The 18,150-nt window shown below is 40.1% G+C and overlaps 2 protein-coding genes and 1 pseudogene across 2 annotated transcripts; all 3 read right to left on the bottom strand.

Annotated features, from left to right (window-relative positions):
* Positions 1 to 9,138: 9,138 nt before the first annotated feature.
* On the bottom strand, positions 9,139 to 10,380 carry LOC116198864 (lysine-rich arabinogalactan protein 18-like). Its single transcript, XM_031529116.1, has 2 exons — positions 9,751 to 10,380; positions 9,139 to 9,465 (listed from the first exon to the last, which is right to left on the bottom strand). Exons 1-2 carry the CDS (start codon positions 10,288 to 10,290, stop codon positions 9,385 to 9,387), a joined length of 621 nt encoding a protein of 206 aa, XP_031384976.1. The 5' UTR covers positions 10,291 to 10,380; the 3' UTR covers positions 9,139 to 9,384.
* Positions 10,381 to 13,408: 3,028 nt separating this feature from the next.
* LOC116200820 lies at positions 13,409 to 15,905 on the bottom strand (annotated as a pseudogene).
* A 184-nt stretch (positions 15,906 to 16,089) lies between these two features.
* On the bottom strand, positions 16,090 to 18,150 carry LOC116200821 (probable esterase KAI2). Its single transcript, XM_031531738.1, has 3 exons — positions 17,782 to 18,150; positions 17,495 to 17,665; positions 16,090 to 17,036 (listed from the first exon to the last, which is right to left on the bottom strand). Exons 1-3 carry the CDS (start codon positions 17,979 to 17,981, stop codon positions 16,592 to 16,594), a joined length of 816 nt encoding a protein of 271 aa, XP_031387598.1. The 5' UTR covers positions 17,982 to 18,150; the 3' UTR covers positions 16,090 to 16,591.

The following is an 18,150-nucleotide window of genomic DNA, read 5'->3' as shown; positions in this document are numbered from 1 at the left end:
ACACTTCAGCTCTATGTGTGGCTGCGATGCCACCCCAAGATCCAAGGGGTAGTGGGGATAGCCTTTATTAGAAGCTTGACCCATGGGGTCGCTTCTCAGTGAACTCTGTTTACCGATTAATTGTTGAACAGTCGTGGGCCGAGGCTGATTTATTATGGAAGCTGATTTGGAGTTCGAAGGGACCACAAAGGATCCGTAATTTTCTTTGGATTGTCGGTCATGATCGTCTTCTCACCAATGCGCACCGGGTAAGATGTCGCATCGCCTTCTCTAGTCTGTGTACTCTATGTTCCAATGGGGAAGAGACCATTATCCATATTAGGGCTGGCAATTCGCGTCGTGTCGTGTCGTGTCGTGTCGTGTCGTGTTTATACGTATCGTGTTTAAACAGGTTCATGTCATCAAAATCATAACCGGTACACGACACGATTATTAAACGGGTCAGGTTTTGGAAACACGAACACGACCTGTTTATATTCGTGTCAACCCGGACACGACACGTTTAAACCTGTTTATCAGAAGGAGTACAAATACATATAAATATATATGTTCACAATCACCTTCAAAACTTTTATCTAATCGTCCAGGCATCTTGGAGAGCTGATCGAAATGGGGCTTGCAGTATAACACTTAGTCGTAGGAGGAGTAATTATTCAGCTGCATAACCTGCCCATGGGAAGAAAACTATATAGCAACTATGTGTTCATTTTCTATTTCTTATGTTGTCGGGTAGGAAAAAATGTGTATTTAAGCAATATCTGAATATATACAGATTAATGCTCAATATACATATACATGCATATATACTAGCTGGGGAATATAATATAAATCATACTGCAGATTAAATCTTTTTTCAAGAATGGTACAGCTACCAAGCAAATTAGTGGCGATAGAGGCAGCAATGAGATATTAGTCAGCTAGGAAATTTCGGAAAACGTCTTGTTTAATTTCGATTTACATGGATACCACACGACCAATGCCGTCCATCTACACACATGTTCCAATCGAAGAACTTGTATAGCCTTTCCTCTTCTCTGCCATTAAAACATATGAGGGACCTGATAGAGGTCGCATCTTTATTTAATGTCATGGGACCATATAATTGGGACAACCATTGCGACTTGTATAATCAATCTGGATGAACTCTGATTTCAGAAAAAATCATGAACTCTCCTCTCGTCCTCCTGTCCCTGTGCAGGAGGAACTTCAAAATTAGGGTTAGTGGAAGGGTATATTGGTAAATTCGATTAGATAAACAGGTTAACGGATTACACAATTAAATAACACGATTAAACACGTTTAAATAAACAGGTTTAATCTTGTCTAATCGGGTTATGCGGGTTCAACCCGTTAAGACACGTTTATTAATCGTGTCTAAACGGGTTGAACCCGTTTAGACCGAATATCAAAAAATCTCAACCCGAACCCATTTAACTTCGTGTCGTATCCATGTCGTGTTATCGTGTCGTGTCAAATATTGTCAGCCCTAATCCATATCTTGCGAGATTGTGAACGGGCTAAGAGTCTATGGCTTAGCTTAGTTCCTCCTTATTTACAAGCTGGTTTCTTTTCCTTCCCCTTGTCTGATTGGCTTGTGGCTAACCTACGGAGATATAGACTTGATACTGAGGGAAGATGGGCAGTTATTTTTGGTGTTACATGCTGGATGTTATGGGGTTAGAGAAATAAAGAGTTATTGGAAGCTACCAGCCATATTGCCCCGGTGCTGAATTTTGCTAAGACAATCTGCCAATCTATGGTGTCTCTAGTTAAGAGTTCCAAGCCCCGTAAAGAATGGCGTTGGATCTCTTGGACTAGACCGCCTTTGGGTTGGACAAAAATCAATACGCATGGTGCTTCACGAGAAAATCCAGGATTAGCAGGAGCTGGAGGGATAATTCGAGATGTTGATGGGAGATGGATGAGCCTGTTTGCACATAATATGGGTATAGCCTCGGCAGTTGTGGCAGAATTGTGGGGTGCACTAATTGGGTTGCAGCATGCTTGGGATCTTGGGTACAGAAAGATTATACTGGAGTTGAACTCGGAAGTGGCTCAAAAACTTCTGCATCAGATGGTACCTGTGCTCCTCAGGTTGCTTCTCCGTGAATTGTATCAAGTATATTATTCAGAGAGCCTGGATAGTTGAGATCCAACATACATACAGGGAAGGAAATATGTGCGTTGACTGAATGGCTAGAATTGCACTAGATTGCCATTTGGTTCTCATTTCTTCTATGGTCCTCCGCCTAATATCTTATCACTGCTCTTCGGCGACACTATTGGGGCTTCCTTACCCCGGTTCTATTTGATGTAGCTTTTCTTTTGTTCCCTTTTTTTTTTTTCCTTTCCTTACGTTCAGAGCTTTGGCTCCGACTTGCACCCCAAAAAAAAAAAGTTATTGAAAAGAAGGTATTTTTCAATTTATTTTTCATTAGTTAACCATCACTTCTAATGAAGTAAAATTAAGGCTTCATCTATTAATTAATTCTTTGAAAATGAAAACAACAATAAGGATAAGATAATTACTTGTAAGGTCAGGTCCGTGTTGAGATCGAAGAAGGCTGTCGTGAGCAGAACCAAATGATTTAATTATTTATTTAAAATTTAATTTTAGCTTCTATATTGGAATGAACTGTATTTAAGGGAAAATTGAATTCCAAACTTTCAGTTGTTTGTTTGGTGGTAAAATTTAAAGGAAAAATCTAATATAACTTTTAAAAAATCTATATAAATAAAATCCGTTTCTATTGACAGGCTCCGTCAGCCGTCAGGACAGCCCACCGCTATCGACGACCACCACTAACACTAAAAAATTGTTGGATGGTTTGCATAGCAGGGTCTTAGAACACTTTCAATGACCTTGCCCAGGGTACGATATTAAGTCGCTAGGGAATGGTCACCCTCAGCCAACCAACTCCTCCCTCACGCCCAACTTCATAGATCTTGATCGATTCCTCTCAGACCAAAGATGAGGAGCCTCTTTGCCAAAAACCTTGGCCCGCCATTGAATTTTTTAAATAAATTTATTTTTCTTATAAATAATGTTTTCTAAGACAACAATATAAGTATTTATGTAGTGACAATAATGCGGAAACAACCATAAATCGAGTTCAGGTGCTGGAATCGGATCCTGAAGATGTCAATTACGAGATTTGAGGTTGAGAAAGTCAATGGATCGAGCGGTAACGGATTGTGCAGATCAAGTGGAAGTTATTGCTGGTGCAACATGGCCTTGACGGAGCATGTGACTCGAGCAACGACAAATGAGGTGGAGCCCTTGGAGGCTATAGCAGAGCAGGAGGTGCATGGATGTGTCGAAGCATGTTAAGGCAAATACGCTTCAAGATGGAGACTTGAAAACCTTGAAAGGAGGACGAAAGATCGATCGAAGATAAGGAGGAATATTCAGCAGTTCATGTCACAACACAGAAAGGGTTGCTACAGCGCTACCCGAGTATAAAAGTTTAGCACTATATTTGTGCTGCAACACAGAGATGGATGCTGCAGCACTGGAAGGCCAATGCGAGATTTAGTTTCCGTTTTGGTGTGATTTTGTTATAATTCAGAGATCCAACAAAAAAGTTCTGATCACGAGAAGATTGATTGTCGCGATGCTTGGCTGAATGCAAGTCAAGATGGAGAATTGTTGGGTGTGTCTTGCATTAAGCCGCAATCTGGAAGACCTAGTAAACGAGGAAGATATCACGAGAAATATTATTTATTATATTTTGGGATATCTTTTAATCTTAGAATATATTCAAATGGGGAAATATCCTTGGAGAGATATTATGATTATCTTTGGAATATATTTTTTGAATATTATAAATAGAGTCTTGTATGGCTTATAAAGTAAGCCTTAGTTGTTATAAAACCCCGACCCCTCGAGGGACCGATTGAGAGAGTCTTATATTACGGGAATAGTGATAGTGGATCTTTTTGGAGTTCTATTGGGGAAATTTCTTTGTGACTCCAGGGTATTAGAATGAGAAGGTTATAGAAAATTAAGCGATTCAGTCAGACTCTTCTCAGAGCGAAGTTTGTAACAGGGATTGGTATGATGAATATCTCTGGGGGCTATAATCTCCGGTTTATTATCTAGAGAATTCTCATACTCTATGTCATGGACATTTTCCCTTTCCCGTTGGGAGGGATTTTACCACGTATATTAGGTGTCCGATCTTATTTTCTCTATTATCTCATCTCGCGTTTCAAGTATCTTGTCACGACAATTTACATGAAACAGTCAGAGCTTGAATCTATTTTCATGGATAAACATAAAACTACAGTAAATTTTAGTGGAAAGTAAGCATATAAATTTGTTCGGTAGACATTATATTATAATCATATGAGGAATAATTGAGAAGTCTTTCCTGGCCGGCATCCCATCATATTTGACCCACCAGCACTAGCTATGTATCCAATTTGTGCAGTAGTAAAATATATGCTTCTTCAAAATGAAACCTCTACCGACACTTATAACATTTAAATATTACAAAACAAACGATTACTACATACATAATTATATCTATGAATTAAGTCACGTATAATTTGCGTCTGTCCAACCAACTCTAAATTTGTCTTTGCTCATAAAATAAAAGACCAATATTTTCCTTTTACCCAACAAAAAGCCAATATTCCCAGCAAAAAAAAACCAATATGAAATTTATTTCACTTTCACAAAACGTGATCCGTGATTCTGTATTTAGATAAATCTCTACATATAATATCTTGGAAAAGACATTTTTGCCCTGATCAATATCTTTAATGTTTTCTTGCGTAAGATGAAAAACGACTTCTAATTTTCTAATTGAATACGCATGTGGTTTCTTAATGAGGAGTAGAAAACGACCCCTTCATATATTAATAGATTTTCCAAGTTATAATAATAGTATTCAGTGGCTGCTCTAGATTCCCGTCTAGCGACTAATTATAAATATAACTCAACGACTAATAAAATATAACTCAGTTGTATCTGATTGATTTGCCAGACCACTGAGGAATAAAATGATTTTATTATGTATATATAATCTACATCCAATTTTGAACTTAGACCAAATGAAAGGATGATACGTAACTCATTTACTTGGTAATGGATAAAGAAGAAAGAACCAGGGAATAATAATAAATAAATAAAAAAGGAGAAAGGGACGTCAAAACTTAATCTATTTGAATTTGACAGCTCAGCTTAATCACTTATACATGCCTAACTCACTTAATTAGCCACATCCGGATAGTCTTTTCGTACAAACGGATGATCATCTAAGTCATTAATTATGGTTTGATTTTTGTGAGAAGTTGCCACGTGCAAGTGCGTTCCTATAAGTTCCACGGATGGTATCTTGTAGCCTAGTACTAACACAACTGTACAAGAAATAAGAGTTCATGAATTTTCCATTTTTCTCTACGATTGGGATAGCGGATTCGATATCTAACTCAACTCAAAGTAATATAATATTTTTTAGATCTGTTCATTGGTTTTTCATTAAAATATATGAAAGATTGCGCATATCTGCAGAATATGTTCATGTTCATGAACTCTATGAATGTTGTTTGAGGAGTATCGTCTTGTTTAGATATAAGGTGTCATACCCAATCAGGACGGTAGAATTTTGCCCGCAGAAGCTTAATGGATTGTCCTTGCATCATCAAGAGAGCCCTCTAGTAATTTCATCATCTTATCTCTATTGACAGTTCTCTTTAAAGAGCTTTTCCTTTTTTCCTTTTTTTCTTTCTTTATGTCAAATTATTCTTTGAGCTTTATACTAGAAATTAGATTTTTTTAAAAAAATTCCCACATGCATCTACTAAATTTTTTTTTTAAAAAAAATCTGAAATCAAGTTGGAAGTACAAATCCGTTTAGTTTTCGTAGTTCTTTGTATTAATATGTAAAATCGGTGAGTGTATAAGACTTCTATAATTCTAAATGTAATTTCAAGACAAAATTAAACATATATAGAGCTTGTAACTTAAAGTATTTAAACAAATTTTGACCTGGAGTACCGTTGAAATTAAATAGTTGGGTTAATAATAGCATATAGCCTATTCATCAAACATTATCAGAAGAATCATAATTTTTTGAGAATTTATAACTGAATTCATCAATTATCAAGTCGATACTTTTTCGACCACATGCAAAATAAAACAAATTAATACATTTTTAATGTTAAGTCTAGGTTACATTAGCCATGTATAGTTTCAACGATTAGTCAATAATACTGTAAATGTTTACAGAAAAAAAAAATCATCTCAGAATCCATGAGGCTTGGACAGGTATCCGATATGGAAATTAGTTAGGGAGCTTTTATGATCACTTTTAGTAAGGAAGCTCTTATGATGATTTTAAACAGCTCTTGTCAGGAAAAAAAAAAAAGATATTGTGCAATGACACGCGCTTTCATTTTAAAATCAATAGATTATGAATTCATTCTTGCGTGGAACTTTTTGTGTAATTTTTTTATTTAATTTTTCATTTTCATCTTCCAAACCGGCAAACCCATCAACCTCCTTTATAATATGAAAAAAAAAAAGTCCTTGTCACGATTTTAACATATTTGTGATTTGTTGGATGTTAATAAAAGTTTCGACAAAATGAAAGACAGAAACAATTTGATGGCCCAACTGGGCAGAAATATATATATATATATATAGTAATTATGGGGCTACAAAGAGTAGGAAGTCCATCCAATTGAGGCCACCAACGATACTTTCAGATGGTCAAATGGCCCAAATATCTCATTTCTTACACGAAGTGCTTTCCAAAATCACACCAATGAAGCCCACAAAGAAAAGTAAACTGTTATTTAAAGTGATCAATCGAGTCCCCACAATTCGAGGAACACCATCAATTTAGTCCAGTCATCCACTCGTCATGACGGTAAAATTAATGGAATCAAAAAATGGGCCATGTGCCACGTGGCACGTTATGAATGGTAGAAAATAAAAACCGAAGTCGAAATAATAAATTAAATACCGACAAAATGGTAAATTAAAAGAATTTAGAAAAAAGGGCCGAACCCTCATTCCTTTTAATTTCTTATATTTTTTTTATTTTTTTCGGCTTTTAATTCATTATTATTAATTTCATAGAGCTCCTTTTTTATTATTATTAACGCATTATCCTTATCGTTATATGGCCTTAAACAGGCCTCTCATAATTGATTTTCGAAATTTGCAACTGCGTTGACGAGTTACGGGTTCCAGCAAAGTGGTGCTGATCACTCTTTATTCACATTTGCCAAGAATGACATCTTATTGGCAGTCCTTGTTTACATCAATAATCTCATCATTGCTGGAAATAATTCTCTTCATTGTGCCTTATTTAAGGCATATCTCAATAGATGCTTCCATATCAAAGATTTGGGTTGTCTTAAGTATTTTTTAAGTATTGAGGTGAGGGGAATGAACTCAGGACTTTTTCTCTGCCAACGCAAATACGCACTAGACATTCTCTCTGAGTGCGGGATGACAGGATCTCGGCCCTTCCGTTTCCTGTGGAGCAGTAACACATATTATCCTCCCACTCAAACACGCCTATTCATGATTCAGGGAGCTATAGACGACTAGTGGGATGTCTTATCTATCTGACAATCATGAGATCGGAGCTCACGTACTCGGTTTCACATATTGGCGTAGTTCATGTAAGATCCTCGACAAGATCACTGGGATGCTGCAATGCGAGTGCTTTGATATATCAAGCAATCCCTAAGCCAAGGAATCTTTCTGAAATTTAATTCTTCTAAAGAGGTGTATTGCGACTTTGATTGGGCAAGTTGTCCCATGACGCTACGTTCTATTAGGGGGTATTTTATTATATATGCAGTTGTCCTGTCTCTTGGAAGACAAAGAAGTAGACAACAATGTCTCGTTCTTCAGGCAAGAAGAGTATCGGTAGATGGCAGCTGCAATCAGTGTGATTGTATGGCTTCGCAGCCTACTATCCAATTTGAGGGTGACTTTTTCTTAGCCTATATGTCTTCATTATGATAATCAAGCAGCACTTTCACATCGCTGCCAATCTCGTATTTCACGAAAGAACGAAGCACATCGTGATGGACTATCATTTTGTTCGGGAACACTTCAAGTCCGACCTCATTGCTACTGCCCATGTTTCAACTAAGCTGTAGCTTGCAGACATTTTCACCAAGGCATTAGGTCGGGACCCGTTCCAGTTCTTACTCAGCACGTTGGGAATTCAAGATCTTCATTCGCCAACTTGAGGGGAAATATTAGGAAACGTGTGTATCTTGTACATTAGGAATACAATTGATTTGCGCATATATATTTTTGGTAGATTGGATTATCTTTCCTAATGTACTCATTCTCTCTCTTTTACGACTATGAGGCTGGACCTATTTATGTATTCACAGATGTAATACAAAGACGTCTTTTTCTGCTCAACTCATTGTTTTAGATCCTAAGAGCTCATCTCTCTTTTTTTCTTTTTTTTTCCCCTTCATTAGAATTTTTTATATACCTGACAGAAAAAGAGAACATAACTAAATGCTCAAGGGAGCAGACACTGCAAGATCAAGCAAATATTGAGGAATCCTCCCAAGTAAACTGTAAATGAGAATCCACTTGGAAAATACCATAGCAAATAGATGCGGATGTACTGGCCAATAATAAAAGATGCATATGTATATAATTGCAGTACGCCGCGACATCAACTGAAAAGCCCTACTGGCCTATGCCCAGTCAAAACCAAGGAGGATCATCGATGGATAACAAATCCATGTTTATACGTCAATCATCAATTCTGGAGATCCCGAACATATAGCAATAAGAGGGATCTTGAGTCGTATTCGTACAGACTATCTAGACTCCATGGACTGGATATATGTAAAATGTATCTTTATCTCATGTTTACAGTAGATATAGATTATATAAGTTGCCATCACATACTTGTGGATTTGGCTGTGAACATACTTAATATATATCTTTTATATCATACTGAGGGCAATAGATTCTTCAAGAGTCGTCATCACTTTCGAAATTTATGGTGGACGTATACGTCCCTAAAATTTATGTATATATATCTACATATACTCATGTTTTTTTTTTTTTTTGGTGTTGAGCACATACATGGACTATTAACATTTAACACTTATCCTCCAATTAAAACCACATCTCTAGGATTCCAAGCAATAAGTCAACATTTATATAAATTGTAGCTCGAGGCACAGCCTATAAGAATAATAATTATTATTATTAATATGATGATAAACAACAGATGCAATCAAAGTAAGCCTGTCTTTTAGTAATTAAACAAATGTAAAAAATATCAGTTAAATACGAAATTTGAAAAATAATGAAAAATTGATCAAACAAATTCGTTTAATTTGTTTTGATGAGTCACTTCTTCTCTCAAGCTTTTGTCTGATCTACAGGATCAGACCAAAGACAGCCCATCCCAATGCCACCACCAGGCCCCCCACAACCTTATGGATCCTTTCTGCTCCACTCTGCAACGCAAACCCAATTATCCAATTAATTAATAAGAATGGACATTTTAAATTAAAATACTGAAGAAAATATATACTATTGACTCATTTTTCGGTACGACTACAAGATGTGCTCCATCAATAAGCTGAAACTAATCTTTACTCGGGCATCAACACGGCCTGAGCATGAGCGGCCTAATAGGCATTAGCTCCTTTGGGGTTGTATAAAATATATATATATATATAATATAACGATGAGTAATAGCGAGGTTACACCAAAGTAGCTGCATATGCATGAAGGATTACCTCATCGTTCAATGTTGACGACGGTCCAGGAGAGAAGGCGTCATCGCTCGGCCCGGGCGAGGCTGCCGGAGGAGCAGGTGGGCTGAGCAATGCCGGTGCAGGAGCTGGGGCAGCGTGCTTCTTCTTGCTTGGAGCTGGAGCTGGAGTTTCTGTTGCGACCGGAGGGGAGCTCACCGGGGCAGGTGAAGGGGGAGACTTTGCAGGGGCAGGCACCGGTGGTGGTGAGCTCACCGGCACTGGAGCTGGCGGGGAGCTCACCGGGGCAGGTGGGGGTGCGGTCGTGGCTGGGGGAGGTGCGGGCGTGGCCGCTGGAGTGGCCGGGGTGGGTGGAACAGTCTCCGAGGCTGGAGCGGAAGCAGGGGGCGAGGACGTCGGCGATGCGACGGGGGCAGTTACTGTGGCCGATGGAGATTTAGCGGGAGCGGTAGCAGGAGGAGGAGTCGAGGTGGATTTCGTCGGAGCAGCCGCTGGGGACTGGGCGCCGACACCGGCCACTACCATGCAGAGCAATGCGACTGCTACAATGCTTTTGCAAGCCATTGCTATGGAGGAGTTGGAAGGGAAAGAAATGAGGAAATGACACAGAGAGAGAGAGAGAGAGAGAGTACGTAATGGGATGGGAGGGTGAGTGCTTATATAATCGAGGCCGTTTCATATATTTATATATATATGAATACATTAATTTCATTTTTCACCCAAAAAATAAATTTATTTCATGATTTAGATGGTCCAGTTGGCCTGGTGATGCAGCGTGGGACCCGTAGGTTCACGTGGTCCCCGGCCTTTTTAGCCGTTTGATGAAAAGATTATTGACCGTTATAAAGCTATTCGCTTTGGTTAATCCCATTGCCTGATCTGATGTACCGGAGCTAATGTGTTCCATGGACCAATGCTCAGCATTTGTTGCCCGTTTATTACAGTTTCGGACAGTCGAGGCGATGAATTGCATTATCACAAGCACTTCATATGTACAGTTGCATCATTTGAATCATAGAAAATTTCATTTCTAGTACAAGTTTCAAAAAAGAAAGAGAAAAAGAAACACGTATCTTTTGAGGGAATCGAATTCTTTATGGAGGTAAAAATTCGAAGTGATATTTGAAATCAAGTTGACACATATAAAATCATAAACTAAGCCTGACACATCCTAAACTTATTATATATCTTTGTATGATTAAAGATTAATTGAACAAATGATGACAATATTGGGAAGTTCAGAAAAGCACATGTGGCAATTATTGGATGCCTGTAGTTAGCCGTTGAGGTTCTATTTCTCCGTCATGTTAGTCTCTTTGCTGGCCGATGATCTGTCTTTCTTCCGGCGGAGGCAGCGCCAATGGCTCCAGCTGGACCCTCGATGTGGGCCCACACGGTTGAAAAAAAGGACCAATGATAGCGCGCAACGTTTATAGGCTGGGCAGTATCAAGCACGAAGCTTTAATATAAAAAACATGGTATAACACAGTAACACTCATCTAGCGTGATGATCAAAAAATTTTAAATTTGATAGAATTATACGTGTCTCTTTATTAAATATTTAAAATTTTTTATTTTAATATACGAGATTTAATGGTTTTCCTTATAACTGAAAAAAAAGGACGAAGCTTCGATTTAGTTTAGGTGGCCGAATGAATATCTCGAACACATTTTTTTGCTCGATATCTCGAGCACATTGATTCCTTCTATACAATAAAGCAAATTTTTAATGATGATGGATTAGTTTCATAATGAAGTTCTTAAAGAACAAAAACCAGACCAAAATAAGGCCAATGAATTTGGAATCTAACCAAACATGAAATCTAGAGAATTCGAATTTGAACACCGTGCACCCAACACTTGAACAAACCTAAAACTACAACAATTCCGATCGAGATTGGAAGATCAAGAAAATTGTGCAACGCTGTAGACCATCTCGACTAAATCCTTGGAGGTGAAATCCCTGCAAGGCCTACGTTCATCGATACTAAAGTCCGGCAATGAAGGCAAGGTTTTCCAATACGACATAAATCAATTTAATTGTGATGAAATGTATAACAGAAAAAAAACTAAGTACATCACCTAGAGAACATATTTATAAGAGTGAGTAGTAGGGTGATGAATGACACTAAGGAATGACCAAAGTCCGCGTACACAAAGCATGGGATATCCCATATACTCATCGATCACAAAGGACTTGAAGAATATGAAAATAATGTCAGTTCGACCAAGTTTTAGATCTACATGTGTAGGTGATATTCTCTGATGTCACCTATAAATAGAGATACTATGACCACTGATCCCGTTCCTCTTTCCATTTTTGGAAATATCATTTCTTGGTCCGCATTATTCTTCGTCTATATGTGGTTGCTTGATCTAAGCATCAGAGGGTTGATTCGTGCTCAACTCCTTTGTGGTTTCAGAATTGAAGAGCTGAGCCCAAACTAAGGATTAAAGAAGTGACTGATGACCCCTCCAAGTCTATCGAATAATATTTAAGCTAAATCAAAACTAACAATCCAATCAATTAGTTTATAGAAAGAAAGTCATGCGTGTAACGGATATATCACGTCGCATTGTGTTATAAGACTCAATAAATTTTTTTTCTTAAAAGTTGTTTGTCAAAAATTTAATACTATTTATACTGACGTGTTTAAAAATAACATCGACTTGTATTATACCTGTTACATAGAAGACTTTCTCGTTGATAGGGATGTATGTGATCCGAATCATCGGATGAACTATTGGATTTCTGGAAATATTATCCTTTTCCATTAGTTCAGCTCTTGGAGAGAAAAGTGGAGCCTACGCTTCTTGGGCTCATATTGGGCCTCAGGAAAGAACCTCCAGACTTTCTCATTGGGCCCCACTTTTGGGCCTACCTGTTAGGTTTCTCCATTTCCTTCCTGCGATGTTCCTTTAGGCTTTTGTTTCTCTTTTTCCAGATAGCCGTTCTGCTTTTTTCCTCCTTGCCCTATTTCTAAGGGGATCTCGAATAATGACTTGGTCCACTCAAACAGCAAGGGGGACTATTTTCTTTGGTACATGTTCCCTGGTCCGAAATAGCTAGGGAGCTTCCATGATCCCGTGATGGGTCTCGCTTCGCCACAAATGGTTTCGAATATAGTATCGGTTGATGCTGAGGACATTACGTTCATATCCACTGCATTTTAACGGTTGCAGTCATTGTGAATCCATGACAAAGTTTATGAAAAGAGCATCAAGTGGATGACATGAGTTGGCACGAATCAGGTTCCACCTATTCGAACACATATATAACATTTATGATGATTAATTAAGTTTATTTCAAGCTATCTCTTTTTCCTTAATCCTCTTACTTTTTACGGTGTACACCTTGAAAGAAGCTCAATATGTCTCGACTAACCGAATTCAAGTGGACTTAAACCACTAAAGAGTAAATCTTTTTCCAACCATGATTTCTCTCAATTCACAAAACTCAAATCCGAGATGTTATTTAAAAAAAATAAGTACCGAACTACAATTTACATTTGATTGTTCCTCCTATGAGTAAATTAAGGATTTGATCATCGAGAGATGTATGTTACATCAAATTTGACCTCAAGAAATTTTTTACATTAAATTGAACTTTAAGAGATTAAATGTATGTGAAATCCGACATTCCGTCAGAATGTCCGTCAGAATGTCGTCCAAAAATAGACAGAAAAATCTGATATGGCATTCAACAACTAACATGGCATTGGTTGATTGTTTATGGCTCTAGGGTTTTAAGCTTTCGACAATGACTTTCACTTTCTTGGCCTTCTTCTTGGCGTTCTTCTTCGTCATCGTCGTCTTCTTCTTCTCGACCGACGGGCTTGGAGTGGAGCTCAGCTTGGGGGAGATTTCGAGGACATCGACGGTGGGGAAGTTCCACCAGTAGCTCATCTCCTCCGCCCACTTCCATACCCTCATTGACCCGATTCGGCTCCCCGTCCCAAGCCCAGGCTCCCATCTCGCTCCGGATTTCGGCAATCCGTCAGTGGGCTCGACGATTGAACCCGCACCCACGCTGATATTCCCCATGATGCTGTCGATTCCCTCATCGATTTCGTCGTCGAGGATGATTGATTATGCGTCGAAGTCGAAGTCCTCATACGATTCTTCGGGCAGGTCCGAGGCCTTTGATTGGATTTCCCCGGAAGCTAGCGACAACTTCTGCTCGGTTTGGAACCTCAGTTTATCGCTGATCGGCAGGAAATTGCCGGAACTATCGATTTCCCGAAAGGGCAGGAACAAGTCCAAGGATTCGGGCTCATCAAGGAAGAACTCGCAGGGCAGCTTGGAGAATTTGTGGGGATTGTCTGCCGGGAAAATGCTGGGGTAGGCTTGGGACAAGAGGGCGGTCGCTTCGTTGTATGTCTGGTTGGGCCGCTTCCGAGGGGTCTTAGTCTTTCGGGTGGAGATTGAGAGTGGGTGGTTGCTGGACTCCAAGATGGTCAAGGTGGGTGAAGTGGACGTCAGCGAGGTCCGAGGCAACGTCAATCGCAGCTTGACGATTTCGAGATCGAAACCATAGGTTTTCCCACCTTCGCTCAGAAAGGAGGACATTGTTCCTATTGAAATCGAGGCCTCAAGAAGCCTTGAGTTTGGATTGAATTACGGTAGAACTGAGCTCCAATTGGCACAACCAATAGAGGATGCGAAGCTATACCCGAAATCGCAAAGATTCAATCCAAATTACGCATAAGGTTAACGAACTCAGACGGACCGAGAGAAGGACTCAATTCCGAATCGGGGTTATTCTTCAGAAAGACACAGAGAAAGAAGCTTCTACTAATAGTAAGGATCGAGCTAAACCCCTTAAACCTCTGCAGAAGATTCTCAAACATGGAAGAAAACAATCAAATAATATTACGTGAGCAGTTAAATGTCAAATCAAATTTTTTCATCTATTTTTTTATGACATTCTGACGAAAGGTTGAATTTGATATACATTTCATCCCTCAAAATTTACTTTAATATAAAAATATTTTAAAATTAAATTTGATATAATATATATTTCTCGATGATTAAATTATTAATTTACTCTTTCTCCTACTTTCGAGTCTTGTCGGTGCGGATGTATAAATATCTTTTGCTCTTTTTATTAAGATATTGAATCAAAAGGTTCCATCGTTAGAAAAACGCGAAGGAAATTAGAATACTGATGGTGAAAGTATTCTCTTATATAGGTAATATGATCAGAACACGTGTTTTCACACATCGTCTTGATCTTTTAAAGTTTGGAAATCAGTCCTATCATCTCGATCTTATTTATTATCACACATTCAATTCTAGTGGCCTGTTTGGTTCATGGGAATTGGAGTGAATCGGAATTGCCATTCCGAGCCGGTTCCCATGCCTGCTTTCCTCGGTGCGAATGAGGCCGGAATCGAGATTCTGAAAGAATAGCAATTCTGTACGGACAAAGAATTGGGACTTCTCCCAATTTGTGAAGATTTTGCAATTCTTTGTGCTGAAGAATTAGGTCTTTATTTCATTTATCAAATTACCACTGTCTGTCGCCGCCCGCTCGCCACCGTCCGTCGTTGCCGCCGCCGCCGCCGCCGCACAATCTCCACCCCTGACCATCGGAACTTCCTCTTCCGGCCGGTCTCCACAAGGCGAGGCCCGATATGGCCTCTCAGTGGCCAAAACTCATCAGAAAGGGTGAGTTTCGACCGGTGGCACGTCGGTCGAAACACTAACCTCGCGACCCTCACTAGGGCGTGGCCCTTGGAGGCTCGCCTTGTGCTCGCGATGGGAGGGCGACCATGGTACGAGGTCCCCGAGACGCGAGCAAGGCTCTTCGAGACCTCTGAACCTTGTCGTGAACCCACTCGTGGTGCTCCTCCCTCTGCTCCACCTCATGCCTCCGTCGAGGCCCCACCTGTGGCTCGGACCCTTGGTCTGGGTTCGCGAGGGCTCGATGAACCCACCGGTCGTGCTCGCAAGCCTCGTCGCTCTCGAATCCATGGTATCCACACAGCTTGCAGACACAGTGCAAGCTTGTAGATTCATCTTCTTGCGAAGAAGATGAACAGTGAACGAATTAAAAAAATCTTTTTTATTTTATAAATATAGCGCATTCTAATCATTTCATAATTTATCAATTCCATTTCCTGTTAATTTCGAGCTCGCTCAAACAATTTTGAAACAAGAATTTCAATTTTCTTCGTTCAAATTCCTTCCTCATTTCAATTTTAAATCCTTCAGTTTCATTTCAGCAAATCAAATGCCAAATAAGTTCTATCTATTCCTTGATGAAACAAGATTTATGCACGATGCCAGAAAGCAATCGAAACAAACATTTCCTTGAATCACACCGATGGAAAAATTTTACATACACATGGCACTTGGACATTACAAAACAAACATGTATATACAAAGGATGGGACAATTCAGGATGCCGTTGATCATTAGATATATTTTAATTGAAGAATCTTGAATTGCCCCTTAGACAACAGATTTCGACAACTTGGGTCACATCTTCCTCTGGATCGCCCAACTAACCTGTCTGAATCATCGGATTCCCATTGTCCCCTTCTTCTGCATCATCATCATCATCATCAGTTCTTTCTTATATTGCCCCAACCTCAGTTATCTCAGAGCAACGCAATGCATGAAACGCCCCCCCCCCCCCCCCCCCCCCCCCCCCCCCTCATGGTCAAGTTTAATAACACAAAAATCACTAAAAAAAAAAAATCCAAATTGGAAGAGAGAGAGAGAGAGAGAGAGAGAGACACTGAAAGCTACAGCTTTTAATAAGCCCCTCTACCCTGATTGAGCATCTTGACAATTCAACAGGCCCCACAATAATGGAAAAAAAAGAAGAAGGAACGGTAATGTGGGCAAAGAAGCTCTATCAAGCTGCAATGTCGCTTTGGATATGCCTGAGCAGCACGGGGATGACGATGTCCGGGGAGCTGAGCTGCGGGAGGTGGCCGTCGGAGGACATGACCTCGACGATGGACTCGCCGCCCAGGTGCTGATGGAGGTACTCGGACACCGCCACTGGCACCGCTAGGTCCTTCATGCTCTGCACGACGTGGCACGGGACAGTGACCATTGCCAGTATGGACCGCATGTCACTGTTGAATATGGTCCGGCCTACACTCAAGGCTATGTCAGGTCTCATGTTGAAAAGTGTCCTGCTGAACTCCTGGACCGCGATCGAGTCCATGTCCCCACCCACCGCCAGCGGCGCGAACCCCGAGCACCACGCCTTGTAGTTCTCTCGCATCGCTTCGAACAGCTGCTCCAGGTCCTCCTGCTCGAACCCTCCATAGTAGTCGAAGTCGTTCAAGTACCTAATAAACACCGCATCGAATAATTTAACCCCAAACTAATGTAGATCCATAGAATGCATTTAATTGAATATTACTGAACTATTCGTCACTGAAGTAGCATATTCATCTCAATTAATAAATAATTTTTGGAACATTTATTTGGTTATATGAATTTAATTAAGAATTAGAAAATCGAGGGCTGGATGAGCAATTTGGTCTTTGGGAGGAACCACCACCTCAATTATTGCGATATTGCCGGGATAAAAACGTTGATTTACTGTCAAATCTTCATTGGAAAAGAAAAAAGATCTCCCCATAATTTCAAATAAATTCTTTTTGAATTTCCATTTAATCATATCAAACGAAAGCCCCTCCCGACCTCCTGGAATTTCCGGATCAACCATAACTGAACTCGATAAAAAACCGTTCGACATAATCAATCCGACGGATAGTAATATATAGGTAGCTAAGCTATGTACCTCGGAGAGCCAGAGAGCATGACAATCTTGGTGAACAAGTCGGGCCTGGTGATGGAGGCTATGGCTCCGATCATTGCCGAGACGGAGTGTCCCACGAAGATGCACGACTGAATCTGGAGCTCCTCCAGGATTGCCAGCAGGTCATACGCATACCCTTCTAGCGTCGAGTACCTGCAAAAATTAAAAACATCGACCAAATCAATCCTCTTTGACAACTACAATGCCTAAAGGAACACTGTTTGATTAATCAATTGTGAGACTAGAAGGCTTGGCGTGGGGCGTCTCACCGGTCAAAGTCGAAGTACTCAGGATTGGTGGTGCCGGCACCCATGTTGTCGTAGAGGATGACGCGGTATAGGTCGACGAGGTGGGGGACGAGGTGCTTCCACACAGACTGGTCGGTCCCGAACCCGTGGGCCAGGACTATCGTCTGTGGGTTGCCCGACCCCAGGACCTTCACGTTGTGGGCTGTCTCTACTATCCCCATTTTTCGCTTCTCCTATGCTCTGGGATTGAAACCAATGCAATCCAATCTAAATTTGAGGTTTTAGGTCTTGAAGTTACTCTACGTGAGGGTAGGGGAAGGGCTGTTTGGCTTTTGGACTTTGTGGTGGCTTTGACATATGAGGGAAGTGGCTAGCTATGCACCACATGTG

Source organism: Punica granatum, chromosome 3, assembly GCF_007655135.1.
Source record: "Punica granatum isolate Tunisia-2019 chromosome 3, ASM765513v2, whole genome shotgun sequence".
Lineage (NCBI taxonomy): Eukaryota > Viridiplantae > Streptophyta > Magnoliopsida > Myrtales > Lythraceae > Punica > Punica granatum.
Note: the sequence above shows the minus strand (reverse complement) of the source record. Positions and strands in the feature narration are given on the sequence as shown.

Bases quoted from the DNA above. Each gene is read 5' to 3' on its own strand.
- LOC116200821 (XM_031531738.1), bottom strand. From the start codon at position 17,981: ATGGGGATAGTAGAGACAGCCCACAACGTGAAGGTCCTGGGGTCGGGC. The intron at 17,666-17,781 runs GTGAGACGCCCC...TAATTTTTGCAG, and splicing joins GAGTACTTCGACTTTGACCG to GTACTCGACGCTAGAAGGGT. The intron at 17,037-17,494 runs GTACATAGCTTA...GGTGTTTATTAG, and splicing joins ATGCTCTCTGGCTCTCCGAG to GTACTTGAACGACTTCGACT.
- LOC116198864 (XM_031529116.1), bottom strand. From the start codon at position 10,290: ATGGCTTGCAAAAGCATTGTAGCAGTCGCATTGCTCTGCATGGTAGTG. The intron at 9,466-9,750 runs GTAATCCTTCAT...TTTGCGTTGCAG, and splicing joins CGTCAACATTGAACGATGAG to AGTGGAGCAGAAAGGATCCA.